Source organism: Vanacampus margaritifer, chromosome 11, assembly GCF_051991255.1.
Source record: "Vanacampus margaritifer isolate UIUO_Vmar chromosome 11, RoL_Vmar_1.0, whole genome shotgun sequence".
Taxonomy (NCBI): Eukaryota; Metazoa; Chordata; class Actinopteri; order Syngnathiformes; family Syngnathidae; genus Vanacampus; species Vanacampus margaritifer.
Genome location: NC_135442.1, coordinates 21,674,620 through 21,688,367, shown reverse-complemented (window position 1 = coordinate 21,688,367; position 13,748 = coordinate 21,674,620). Strand labels below are relative to the sequence as shown.

Genomic DNA, 13,748 nt, shown 5'->3' with positions numbered 1-13,748 from the left:
AGGCTGCAACAAAGCCTTCTATATGCTCTAGCATAAAAAACAACAACATGTAAATACGTTTTTGGGACCATGGTGATATTTAAAATCGAACATTTTTATACGTTTGAGAGCAAATGAGTTAAAGACCGACAGCAGAAAAACGCTACCAATCTTTTTCCTTCTTTCACTGCCCTCACACCAGATTTACTCATCCAATCAGAAATCACAGACGCCTTCAATGTCTCATAGACAGTCAGATCTTATAAAACTCTTGCAACCATCCATGTAGCACAAATGCAGGTTGATATTCCCTCATACAGCAATGAATACTGAAAATTTGGATTTTGCACCAGATTCCTCTGGGTACTATGCAATAATGTACTAAGGATTAGAGTGGAAGCAAGAGAAGAGATGTGCTGCTTTAATTTACAACTGGTCCATTCCAAATACTACCGTAATACTGAGGGAAATTGCCCAATGACAAGACATGAATTCTCCAAGTTGTGCGGACACCATAAATATGGACGCGCCACTTTGAGTTGCATGCCTACAGTTATGCTAAGCTAGTGGGGTCAAAGTGTACATTCTACATTTAGTAGAAAAGTTACATGCAGCTCACTGGTTAACTACTCTCTAATATATATTTTTTAAATTAGCAAATTGTGTAAGCAAGGCACTGGTGAGCTATTGTTAGAACCAGCCTGCGGGCTACTCATGAGGTCTTTGGGGGCCACCCACGGGCACCATGTCGTTGACTCCTGGGATCTACGCTTCCGTTGTATTATTTAGCAGGTGCTGTTTGAGCAGACAAAGGTGTGTAAAACTTGCACTAATAGAACATATTGGAGTTATCTGTTTACGCTGCACTTGCATTCGGATACATATCGTGTTTTATCCACATTTGCAAGATGCCTGATTCTAATCTGATAGGATATCCGATTTCATGCATTTTTTTCCTCCTTATGCTGCCATGACGAATATCTGAATTATGCCATATGAGAGACAAAAAACTGACAACAACTATCAATTGTGCCATGCAGTCTTAACTCATTCACTCCCAGCCATTTTCACTGAAGCAACCCCTTTCGCTCCCGGCTGCCTTACTGGATTTTGGACTGATTTTGCAAGGCCCACATAATATTGTGTTCTATTGCAATTAAAACATGGAACCTGCCAAAAGAAAAATTAGAGTCTCTTCTTTCATCAGGAAAAAAAACCCTATATTTCTGTTTCCGTTTTGCAGCAATTAGCATTAGAATATAGCTAAGTTTCATTATTATTCACCCCACATTAGTGGAGTTCCCAGCCCAATCAATGGAGTTTACCTTGAAGTTGCTGGAATTGACCCAGGAGCTGGCAATGCCATCAACCATCTTATCAAGAGCAGTCTGATCCTGTTCAAGGTCATGAGACTTTTCTTTATCCAAGATGTAGTCGATGATCTCTTGTCCCACCTGAAGACGACGGCCCACATCCTTCTGCAGGACCTGGGCTAGGCAGCTCTCCATGTTGGACTCCATCAGGCTGGCCTTAAAGAATCACCTTCTCTGCCTCTGTCAGTCTTCACAGCTAAAAGATGGATGGTTGCAAGAGAGCCTGAGAGCTCAAAGCCTCAGGAATCACTAGTAAGCGCTACTACTTGGATGTAGTTTGGTGACCGAGAAAACAATTCTCCTAAAGGAGCGTCCTCCTTTTTGTGGCAACTTTAAGCACACCAGCAAGCTAGTGGCTGTGCCCTCGGGACTGATGGAGTCGGGCTTTGGGAATGGCAGCAATGCACCATGTGCGTCTGGGCAGCAGCTGGGAAAAGTGCCTCTTACTTGGGGTTTTACTTGGAGCCAAACCACTGCCGCAGTGTTTGAAATGGTGTTTTTGAGAAGCAGCAATCAAGCAGCAAATAGAGAAGGATGGAGGCCAGATCACATCTCCATGTCTTTTCCTGGGATCTGCCCCGGAAAGCCCTGGAAAAGCAGAAAACAGATCATGAGAGAAAGCAACAATTGAAAATAAAGGCTCAGAATGAGTTATATCACTTCTAAACATGTCTCTCTTCTAAGGAGACGCTTCACATGCTCTGCTGCATGACCGACTACTGCCATAGAAACACAAGAGAGCTGTGAGGGCTGGGCACTCAACTTCAGATGGACATGACACAGGGGTGTTAATCTTTTTGTTGTGGTGCTGATTTTTTTTAAACATCTATTGAACATAGATAATGCAAATATCAGACAATCCAATTTACATGAAATACATAAAATAAACGGGGGAAACAAAAGCAAAAAAGACCCAAAAAATAACATTCAGGTAGCTTCAAGTGGTTTAAAAAAATACTAATAATAATAATAAAATATGCATGGATATTAATTATCAAATGACATTTCTTGTTCGTAACAAATACCCCTGGGCGTTATTTGACCATTTTTTGGCTTTTTGTTGGTTCTGACCAAGCCATTTCAAAATAAAATAACGCCCAGGGGTTAAAATAATTGTAAATTCCAATCAAAAATAATTTGAATAAATGATTCAAGTTTAGAAATGTAATGTAATTTATGGATATAAAATGTTCCCAATAAAACACACAAATTAACCAACGTTGACAATTTTTTGTTCTTAGATTAAAAAATATTTTTTTTACCATCCAATATAATCGTGTGTTGTCTTGTTGCTTCACACATAAAATAATTTTCAATATCTTTCCAAAAAAAACACTAATGGGGCAATCAAAAAATAAATGTGTTACACTTACCGTTACAACTTTACAAAAAGAACATTTGTCATCAATATTTATAAATATAATAATTTAGTGAGTAAATATTGTGCAATATTTTTAAATGTAGTTTTCTCACTTTATTTGTAATGAAAAACAAGCAATGCTCTACTCAAACTAATATTCCTAACTTTGTATAGAGGTTCTCTGATGTGTTTATTGGTATAGGGGTGTTTATCAACTCCACTTTCATACTCCATGTCCGTCATATCACACACACAACACATACAGTATACTATTTTGCCTTCCAGTTCTTAAAAACATTTTGTGACAAGAAATGTTCCATATCAGATGTGTTTCTTTGTATTGTTTTTAAATGATAAACTGGACTAAATCTTACACGCAACACATATATTATTTTCCAAATAAAGGGTTTGTGGGTTGTTTTCGGCTGTGGGTTTTATAACTTTGTTTTACTTGGGCAGCAAAATTGTTCAAGAGTGATTACACCTTCCTTACCACATTTAACAATCGCCACGCTTACTGACTTCTAAGTATCGATAGCTGATCAGAAACGTATCAACTGCACGTTTAAGTGTGTCCACGAGTTTAAAAGCTATCAGAAGCTTTTTTTAGCCAAGCAAATTTAGTCTCATTGTACCAAAGCGTTAATCTATAACAATGCCTATTAATTATTACCCGGGGGGGTTGAAGTCAACCACAACACAGCGCGAAAAATATCAACGACAGAATAACTACGTATATATCATGACATTCATACCTGAGGTGCCCTTGCCTTTGACAGTCTGACATTCATGTGTTGCCACCCAGCTTGTGTGCTTTTGTGCAGTTAGCAGAGCTGTGGCTAGCTCGCAGTCAGACCATTACTGCTAGCAAATAGAAACACTTTGCCAAGCCTCAACACTTTTGACGCAAAATAAGGGATCCATCTGCATCAAAATTCAAGAAACAATTCATTTCTTACGTTACTACCAGGAGAAAACCGCTGGCGAGTTTATTTTCGCCAGATTGTGCATGAGGAATTAAAACTAAGCTTGTCTTCTCGCGAAGCGCTCCCTTTCAATGAAACGTCAGTGTACAGGCACAGCACAAATAAGCAAATATGACAAGAAAGGAAGCGCGCGGTGTGTTGAAACTATTCAAATACTTACCATATTCTGTTTTGAGGCTGCTAGTGGTCTCGGCAAATAAGCTCCAAGTGCTGTTTCGGTATAAGGCCTAAAAATCGCGTCTTTTTCTCTCACTCTTCACCCGGAATGCTGCCTGCAGCACAAGAATGGGATCGTCGCGCGCATGCGCAATAGGCAAAGGGATGATGCTGGCACTTGGAGAACTGTCGCATGGCAAAGCAGAACCGCTGCAGAAGCTTTGGCGACATCTGCTGGACGACGGAACTACACGTTGAACAAACTATTAAGACTCTCAGAAATAAACTGCATAATCGCCATCACGACATACAGTGTGGCTCATAGCTAGTATTTCGCCATTAATATGCATCACTATAATCCAGTAGGGAATGTAAAAACACAGGTCTTCCTCGTAGATATTGGCCCGGGTGCATCATGGCACACAAGACATCACAAATCCTCTGGGGCTGAGGAATCCTTATCTTTTCTACACATCTTGATCGACCAAAACAAGATGCAAGATAATTGAGAAATGGTTCAAAAGCCAAGTATTGTATATCATGATTAAAAGAGTCCAATAAGATTTATTTGAAACACTTTTTATACAGTTCAAATGTATCAAAACTCTTGACTGTATCCTAAAGAAAAAAAGTCATAATTACACTTGCATCGAAATGCACCATGATCTGTGCTCTGAAACCCAGAGAAAGAAGTCCTCAAACAAACAAAAAAAAAGTCAGGCTATGCATCCCATGATCGAGCCTCAACAGCTCTGCAGGGTTATTCAATCAGAATCGCCATCATCCTCTTCCTCTTTTTCTTCTTCCACCTCCTCCTCTGAGGAGCAATCATCATTTTTGTCTACAGATGGCATCTTGATGACAATCTCATCATCATCATCATCATTGACCATGGACTTCCTTCTCTCCAGGAAAGAAGGAGTGCACATTGGCGTGGTGTCCTAAAGGGGAAGAGATGGACTCAGGTCATTGTGGTACTAAGTAAAAGCTGATTAGTTTAAAGTTTGTGTTTGAGTCGTTTGACACGCATGTTGGTGCATAGGGTTTGACCACATTTGTCACATTCAGACAAAAAAATGATACGCTTAATGCACCACATTACTTTAGGCACAGTTATCTGACCCCAGATTACAAACACATCTGGGGTCATTTTCAGTCTGTGCCACACCAACAGTAACATATTGTTGTGCTTCTTACATTACTAGATGTAGACTCATTCAAGGAATCAGACGACTTTTTCTGGGGTACATGGGAAGCCTATAAAACAAAAACACACAAAAAGTTATTTGCCAACTGCCAAAAGGAAGGAAGAAGAAATCGAAGCACAAGAAGCAGTTGTCAAGGCAATGAATGTGCCGTGCTGCTAGTTTAGCATGCTCCTTCCTTCATTCATTCATGTTTCATCCAATCAGAACTCGTTCAATGCCGTCAACTCGGGGTGCGTTTGGAAATTCACTCAGACGCCCTAACACCACTCTGACAGTGTTAGTTCTCCCATTCATTTCCAAATGCAGCTTATTAGAGCTGTCAAAATTAATCTATTAATCGACAAGTATTCTATTAACAAATTAATCGACACATTTTAACAATCAAGAAATCATTTGGAGCCATTTTTTAATTTTAAATTGTCCAAATCCTCTGATTATAGCATATCAACAAGTAATTGTTCCTTGATGAAAGAAGACTGATTATCTTCTGTGTTTAATCAAAATAAGACATTTGCAAACATCTGTTTTTACTTTGAAAAACAATGAACAAACCAGTAACATCAATCCCCCCTTTCTTTTATTTATTTTTAATTTTTTAAGAGATGTGCAGGTGAAGCTTTGTGAACCTTTGAGGCTTTCTTTCAAATTGTGACGAAAAAGATTCGGAGCTTTGGTGCCTCAGTGAAAGCAACATTTGGGACAACTAGTGGAAGAAAGGTGTAAATGCAACCTATGTCATTGAAGTGTGAAACAATCAATCACAATAATCTTTCATCAATAAAAGTCTAAATAAATCAGAAACCGAGCATGTATTTTTTACAAAAGTCTGTGCTTCTAATAAAAGTTTTTCATAAATAAAATACGATTGACGTGTGTATGTTGATGTTTATTATAAACGGGAGTACGTGTGAACAGTTACAAAGGACGCAAACCATGGAATTATTTATTTATCGAAGATAAATATCGAAGATGCATCTCTTTATGCTTTATAATTCTGCAGTTTTGAAAATATGCATCGTTCACTGTAATAATGAAAAAAAGCACCAGATCTACTCAGTTATAATGCGGCAACAGTTACAAGCAATAAAATTAATTAAATTTCACCATGCTTATATTGGTTAATGATTAATTAAATGAGACCCTTAATATCATACATTTAATATAAGTAGCTTTGAATAGAGAACCAAAACATTTTTTTCCCATCTCACTGTGATCTTCCAGTGGGGGGAAGCAAACCCACGCCTCCTGTACCAAAGGAAAGTGACAGTACCACTTCACCACCCAGAAAAGACCAAGCAACATTGAACTTAATGGGACCTTCGCGGGCCACCAGCCACCAAAACGTTTCGGGTCGTCAATATGCGCTGTGACGTATGAATGAAGCTTTGAACGTCATCGGTCACGTGATACAAGCTCTGAAGCACAATTTCGAAGCAGTGTGATTCAGGAAGTTTGACGCTCGCTTTGAGGTACCGGTTTCATTTGAACATCACTATTATTATTTTTTTAATCACTATACAAATACATAGTATGAAATCAACACCAGTAACTGGTTAATAAAAAATAATAATCGGGGGGGGGAAAATACTTTTATGATACACTTTAATGCTAAATTAAAATGAAGCTGATTAATCGGCTTCATTTTAATTTAAAAAAATATTCGGTAGTGACAGCCTACAGCTGATGTTATAAACCAAATAGCAGTTCAGTTTTTATCTGTACTGCCTGACACACTGGATTCCGGCACTTTTTTATTGGAGCACTGTGACTAACCAAACAGGAGTGATGTTGCGCTCGAAGCAGACGCTCGAGACAAGTGTCGAGCACTCGCGGCAGAAGTATCACAATCGGTCGTCCCGATGTCTCGCTGGATCTGGTGGAACATCTAGTGACGTCACGCTCGAAGCAGACGCCCGGCAGGTGTCAAGCGCTCACAGCAATAAGTGTCTCGATACGTTGTTCTGATGCCGTGCTTCATTCGGTGGAAAAATCACGTGACCGCGGAAGCGAAGTGTTGTTACGTCACATGCGTGACTGTCGTGTCACACCAGGTAGGGAGGGGTCGAGTCTGTCAATTAGATTCTGAGTCAAACTCACAATGCTTCTTGGGAGCAAGATTGAGAGGAGAGCTTTTGCGCGCATTGAAGTCAATGAGAATGAGGAAGGGTGCACTAAAAAACAATGAGTAGTATTTACTTGGGGGGCTATGAAAGTGTTTTCACTCCAAAATTAAACTACTAGAGTTGAGGCATGAACCCACAACCTTCAGGCTAGGATCTGAGCCACGCCACTACTGCTGTATTGCTGGTGTTAGGTGGAATCCTTGTACCCTCAAGCCATTTTTTTTGCTCCGTTTAGTCACACCAGAAATACATTAGCCTGATGGTAAACAACAAGACTAATATGGCTCACATGATAGAGTGTCTGCCTACCAAGCAGAAGGTCATGAGTTCGCTCCTCAACAGTTAAGTAACTTTTTTTCCATTATAAATAAACTGAGAAAAAAATATATATATATATATAATAAAAAGTTTAGTAGTTTTTTTTCAAGTGAATATCACTCCACCCCCTTTTTTTTTTTACAGTAGAGGTGAAGTTAGATTATTACACAATAGATTAATTTGCAATTGCACATATTGTAGGCATTCATTCACACACTATATACACTGATTTATGATATAAATAAAATCACCGAAAGTATATTCTCCAAAGCTGGAGAGGTCATAGGAACCAACTGAAAAAAAATGCTGCAGAAATTATGTTTTTTGTGAAACACCCAAATCCCCGTCCCAGTGTCACAAGCATTTTATTCATATACCATCGTCAATTTTCTGTTGCACAAGAATTTCATTTTTTCATTTAAAACTGACACAAGAGTGTCTTATTTCTTATTGACATTTTGCCCTTTTGCTTAATGTAAATTAAATCTATTTTTGTCCAGCAGATGTCACCACATTGAATTGTGTCAAATGCCTCGAAGCACTGAACCATTTCCACACATTACTTCATATTGATTCACTGCTTTAGAAAGCTTCGGTTTCTCCATCACTACCAAACGGCACATTTGACCACCACTCTCAGTTTCTGAACAGTCAGAGTGAAGCGGTGAGCATATTTCCGAACGCAGCCATGATTAGGGACCAGAGATTTTGGGTGCAAGTTCGAGCTTTACTGTTCTTTGTCTCGGATTTCTAAAATACATTTTAAAAAAAAAATAAAAAAAAATAAAAAAAGAGTGGGGCTTTTAGAAATATGGTACTCTCACATTGGCAGTGAAACAGTGGATCAAAACAGGAAAACAAAGTTTTTTTTTGTTGGTATATTATTTCCCTTTCATAAATAGCAGACCACTACCTCCGGTGTAGAAATTGGAAGTACTTACAAACCCTGGGAAGTCATAGTCAATGCCTTGTGCTGCCAGCCTCTTGCGGAGCTTCCTCTCCTTTTGCAGGAGCTTGTTGGTCATTTTGACAACTTGCTCACTTGTGCGCTTCTTGTTGTAGCGGGCAATACCTGGCTTCGAAGGTTTTTTAAAGGTCCTCTCTGAGCCAGCGAACAGCTTCTCATGCAATTTTTCTGGTGGCATTACATGGCCTAAAAAATTACGGGATACGCAGTGGGTTAAGAAGAGTGCCTATTAGCAACCAAAACTGACAAAATTAAAAAAAAAAAAATGACTACAAGTGAAAATAAAAATGGATATAAAAAATAGAATTTAAAAATTAAATCCAACTATATATATATATATATATATATATATATATATATATATATATATATATAAATAAAATGAAAAATGTCAAAATAATACAAAAATAAATAGAATTATATATATCAACAAATAAAACATTTTTATTTTTTTGAATCTCGTTTTTTATTTTTGTACTTATTTTTACTATATATATATATATATATATATATATATCGTTTTTTATTTAGTTTATTTTTTTACTTATTTAGTTTATTTTACTATATATATATATATATATATATATATATACATATAGTAAAAATAAACTAAATAATAAGTAAAAATAAATACAAAAATAAAAAACGAGATTCAAAAAATAAAATAAAAATGTTTTATTTGTTGATATATAATTCTATTTATTTTGACATTTTTCATTTTCAATCGTATTTATTTATTCATGGATATTTATATAAAGATATATATATATATTATATAGATAGAGCGATAGACAGACAGAATTTATTTCCTTTTTTTATTTAATTTTTTGAATTGTACTTTTTATATCCATTATTTTCTTTTTTTTGTCATTTATTTTTAATTTGGGCAGTTTTTGGTCCTCCATAACAAATAGGCTTACGACAACAAAATTGGAATGAATACAGTGTAAACAACCATCTATAAAACAGATTTGAGAGAAAGCGAGATGAATGCTGATTTAGATCAGATGATCCTATTGGTTGATTATTCAGACAGAATATACTTTTGCTTGGTTAATCAATTATGAATACACAGGAGAAAATAAGACATTTTACTCAATAAACAACCAATTGTTTTTCTTTTTTTGATAATCAGTTCTTCTCAAATTTCTGAAAAGTAGTCATGTGCTGCTAGCAGCTAGCCGCTAACACTAGCATTTATAGAATTTTCAAAGACATTATAATTAACAGGCATTTTTTAGTGCCATTAATCAGCTATTGAACAAGATTTTGGGATGGTGTTCATGTGGATGTTGGTAAACTGGGCTCCCGGCCCGCCTTCAGTGAGCATCACAACAATTAAATGGCATCTGACTGTCAGTTCTATCACTCATGATTAGTTATTCAAGTTCAGTTCATTCTATACTACAGTACATCACTAACCTACTGCACTGTGCCAAGTGACAGGCTCAGTGGTAAAATTTACACGTGCAGGCACACAATACTCACATTTAATAAGTCTTTCTCCCATCAGGTAATTGTTCATGGTCTCGGCCACAATCTTGGCTACTTCATCACAATCAAACTCCACAAACGCGTAGCCTTTGCTTCCTCCGGTCTAAAAAAACAATTGAATATTAAAAGAACCGTTACAAAATGGTGTATTAGCGAAAATAATTTAGCTTGTTTTGTTGGTGCATGTGTTTATCACAGTACAAATCCATGTGCACGTGGTAAGGTTAATGCACAACAAAATAATTTAGGCTCAGGTATCTGACCTCAGATCACTGTTATATAATTTTCAGACTGGGCCAATTGAATATATTACCTTTTTACTCCTGGATAGTCGTAGCCGCAAAACGGTCCCAAACTGTTCGAAGTAGGTTCTGAGCTGTGGCTCAAAGAGCCCACGAGGCAAATGACCGACATAAATCACCCCAGGTGTTAAACGGTTTGCCTGTGTAACAAAAATAATAATAATATAAATACATACATAAAAACACACACACAGGTTCAGTCTGTTCATTTATTAACATATTACTCCAGTCATACGATCAATCTGTACCTTCAATACCTACTGACTGAAACTGTTTAACCAAAGAAAATAAACAAAAACACACACACAAGCGCTAGTTAGTATTATCTAATGTCAGTTTGCGTAGTTTCCCACTGCGCAAACCGACATTAGATAATATTATTTAATAATACTTTTGCCGTGAATCGTAGGAGAACTATAAGTACAATTTCTGCGCCAGTGAATGTGTACCAGCTCGTGAATTGTGGTTATAGCGGTCGCCCCGAAAGTACTGGGTCACGGCTTCAAATCCCCCGCAATTTCATGACAACTCTGGGGGTTAGTCGAACCAGGTTAGGCTGGCAGCTACTGCCTATCTTCGGTGGCAAAACTAAACTAAAACATAAAAGGGGTGAAGGGAGACGTGAAGAGAGACGTGAACCACGCGCAAGCGCACGACTCCGTCTGGCGATTGACCAATCAGAGCCGTTCACGGCAAAAAAAACAAAAAACGCTAGTAGGAAGGTTGCCAATCACGGCAAAACAGCCACTGCCTAATGTTTCTAGCAAATGGCACTTTTATTACTCAATGCTACCCGGCCAGTCCAAATTATTTACACGAAATGCCGTTAGACTATATAGGTAAGGTTTATCATAATCATTTTAGTCCCTGTAAAGTGTAAACGATCTTTAACCTACCTTGTTGGACTTCACCTCCTTCACCTTCTTTTTGAACTCGCGCTCTTGCTCAGGATTCAACGACAGTAGCTCTTTTCCAGGCTTAGAACTCGCTTCTCCTTTACTTTCAGTCATTTCGGTTAGTTATTGTTGACTGGCATGAATCGTGGAATAAGAAAAACCTTCTATTTCTACTGATACCACGTTGATCTCTTCATCCGTTAGACCATGTGGTAAAAACTCGACGACAAAATCACCAGTCGAACGTTTACATAGAAGTGTATCTGAAATAATGTGCAGCGCCCTCGATCGGTATGGAGTGAGACTGCAATAGTTTTTTTTAATCTTATCGATCTGAAGAGGAGGACCAGAGAAGAGAGCCGAGTTGCCGACAAATGCTTTACTATAGTTACTTTAGATGGGGTCCAAAACGTAATTGCCATAATTGCAAAACGTTTAAAATATAAATACAATGAATGTATTTGTATAGGTCTGTAACAACATAACTTTTTTTGGGGGGGAGGAGGGAGGGGGTGCCACTATCTTAGCTTGTAAAATTGTTTTTTCCCCTACATCTTGTGATCCTTGTGATCTCGTGAAACGTGTAATCTCGGCAAAATTACTGTTCCAAGTTAAAGTAGGAATAAACCAAAAACACGCAAGATACCCGGATGTTATTCTTGTCAACTGGTTTAAACCAATTATACATCCGTTGGATACTTATAGTACTTGTGAAGGCTTGGCTATGACTAAGGCGCGTGGCTATCATGTACACATCAACCATTCCAATTTACAAAGAGATTTACGTTTTTAGGAAGAACGTGTGTGAGACCGTATTTGGCGATCAGGAGACCACCTGTTCTCATCAGCTCTGATCACTTAGTTTCAACCAATCTGCTCAATCCAGCCATTTGTGTCTTGGCCAGGTGTTCGTCACTGTTTTATTTGCCAGACTGTATTAGTTCTCTGTTTTGTATTCTATCTCTGTGGCCATTCATTGTACTGTCATGTTACATGTGGTGGTGACTCGTGAGCTATCCCACCAACTCTGTTTAATTACCAAATTTATACCCTAATTTTTCTAAATTGATTTCGCTTTTTTTTTTATCCAGCAACACTGTATTTTTGTTTGTACTTTTTCCTAACAAATATTTTGTGTTTCTCTTGAGTTCCTGCCCTTCTCGCCTAATATCTGCTTTGCGCTTAACAGAATAGATTCTAGGGTCTGTTAGGGCGTCAAGCAGAAATTAACTGCAACCCGCCAACCAGTGTTTGTCATCATTTTAATTAAAAAAAAACGTTTAGAGTAAATGCATTTATTTCACATTCCACAATACCACATTATTTTGCACAATTTGCAAAATGGAATACAATTTCAAAACGTGATCACCTCTATATTGTAGTGGACCACTAGATGGTGCTCAAGCCAGGCCTGGCTTTGGGGGGTCCAAGGCCCAAGCAGTTGTCTGGCCTGCCTTTTGGCAAGAATGCCTTTGGAGCGTATGCAACGTACCCCTAGGCGTTATTGTGACCATTTTTTGGCTTTTTGTTGGTTCTGACCAAGCCATTTCAAAATAAAATACTGCCCATGGGTTAAGTCCACATTTCGCTTGCATACCGCCACCAGGAACCCCGGATGCACTGTACAAGAACAATGTGGATGGAATTTGATTGTTTATTGGACTCAATGTGTGTGTTTTTATGGAAACGGCACACAGAACAAGAAATACTGTATTATTTATTAGGGTTTTTATCATGTACAGTTTCCTCATACATCTGTAAAAGCAGACGCCCACTGAGGAGGCAAATGTTTGCAACACTAGCAAATGTTGATTTCTCATCAGGGTTTGTTCAATTTCACAACGTTCATTAAACTTTTGCTAAGCATTTGCCAAATGTTATACTGTTTTTTCTTCGCAAGGATTTTTTTTTATTTTGAACATGTTCAAAATGTCCTTGCAACAACAATAGGGTGACCAGAAGTCCCAGTGGATTTCACCAGCTCCATTGTTTTGTGCCACTTTTACGCAGGTCCCGTCCCAGTTTTTAAGGCAATTGTTTGGGCCACGTGTAGCCTATGTCAATCTCAGTTGTCAACGCAATTCATACAATAAGCTAATTAAAAAAGAATGTAACTGTTATAAACTTATATTCCTTCCTATTTACTTTCCCATTCATGTTTGCATTCTTCTCATTTGCTAGCAGGCATGTGTTTGTCATAACCGGAACTACTAGCTGAGCTATTATGGCGGCATATTTACACTCTTACAATGTGGGACGGACGTTAGGGAAACAGCACAGTGAGCCTCCAAAAAGCAAAAAAAGGTGTGCAAAAAGGGTGAATGCATTGCCTTGTTTAGCACTGTTGAACCGTTAACCAAGAGAACATTTAGCATTAGCTAAAGTAATAACACAACTGGTCACCAGATTGACCAGCGATTAAATTTGTTATAAATAATTCCTGGTGCATGAGATTTTATTGTTTATTTGATTTTTAGCAAAATTGTAGTCTCCCAGTTTTCAATTTTGAAAATGTGGCCACCACAAACAACAACCATCAAAACATTTGCTGAACTTCCGGTGAACGTTTAGCGAACTTAAACGAAC

The 13,748-nt window shown here is 37.8% G+C and overlaps 2 protein-coding genes and 1 non-coding gene across 35 annotated transcripts in view; all 3 read right to left on the bottom strand.

The window, feature by feature from the left end:
• clasp1a (cytoplasmic linker associated protein 1a) overlaps positions 1 to 3,995 on the bottom strand; it is an 80,689-nt gene extending 76,694 nt beyond the window's left edge. For all 33 annotated transcript variants that reach the window (XM_077579994.1, XM_077579999.1, XM_077580008.1 and 30 more), the window contains exons 1-2: positions 3,859 to 3,995; positions 1,305 to 1,940 (exon numbers count right to left, since the gene is read on the bottom strand). In XM_077579994.1, coding sequence (XP_077436120.1) covers positions 1,305 to 1,499 — 195 coding nt within the window. In that variant the 5' untranslated portion in view covers positions 1,500 to 1,940; positions 3,859 to 3,995. The remainder of the gene's footprint in view (positions 1 to 1,304; positions 1,941 to 3,858) is intronic.
• Positions 3,996 to 4,398: 403 nt separating this feature from the next.
• Positions 4,399 to 11,442, bottom strand: nifk (nucleolar protein interacting with the FHA domain of MKI67). The gene is made up of 6 exons (XM_077580464.1): positions 11,163 to 11,442; positions 10,278 to 10,406; positions 9,959 to 10,067; positions 8,445 to 8,656; positions 5,052 to 5,111; positions 4,399 to 4,795 (listed from the first exon to the last, which is right to left on the bottom strand). Exons 1-6 carry the CDS (start codon positions 11,274 to 11,276, stop codon positions 4,619 to 4,621), a joined length of 801 nt encoding a protein of 266 aa, XP_077436590.1. The 5' UTR covers positions 11,277 to 11,442; the 3' UTR covers positions 4,399 to 4,618.
• LOC144061041 (small nucleolar RNA ACA64) lies at positions 4,881 to 5,015 on the bottom strand. Its single transcript, XR_013296069.1, has one exon. It is a non-coding gene; the product is annotated as a small nucleolar RNA ACA64 (small nucleolar RNA).
• Positions 11,443 to 13,748: the final 2,306 nt, after the last annotated feature.

Excerpts from the sequence above, each read along its gene's own strand:
- nifk (XM_077580464.1), bottom strand. The coding sequence starts at position 11,276 with ATGACTGAAAGTAAAGGAGAAGCGAGTTCTAAGCCTGGAAAAGAGCTA. Across the intron at positions 8,657-9,958 it reads GGGAGAAAGACTTATTAAAT|GCCATGTAATGCCACCAGAA; the intron begins GTGAGTATTGTG and ends GTAATTTTTTAG. Across the intron at positions 4,796-5,051 it reads ATGAGTCTACATCTAGTAAT|GACACCACGCCAATGTGCAC; the intron begins GTAAGAAGCACA and ends CTTCCCCTTTAG.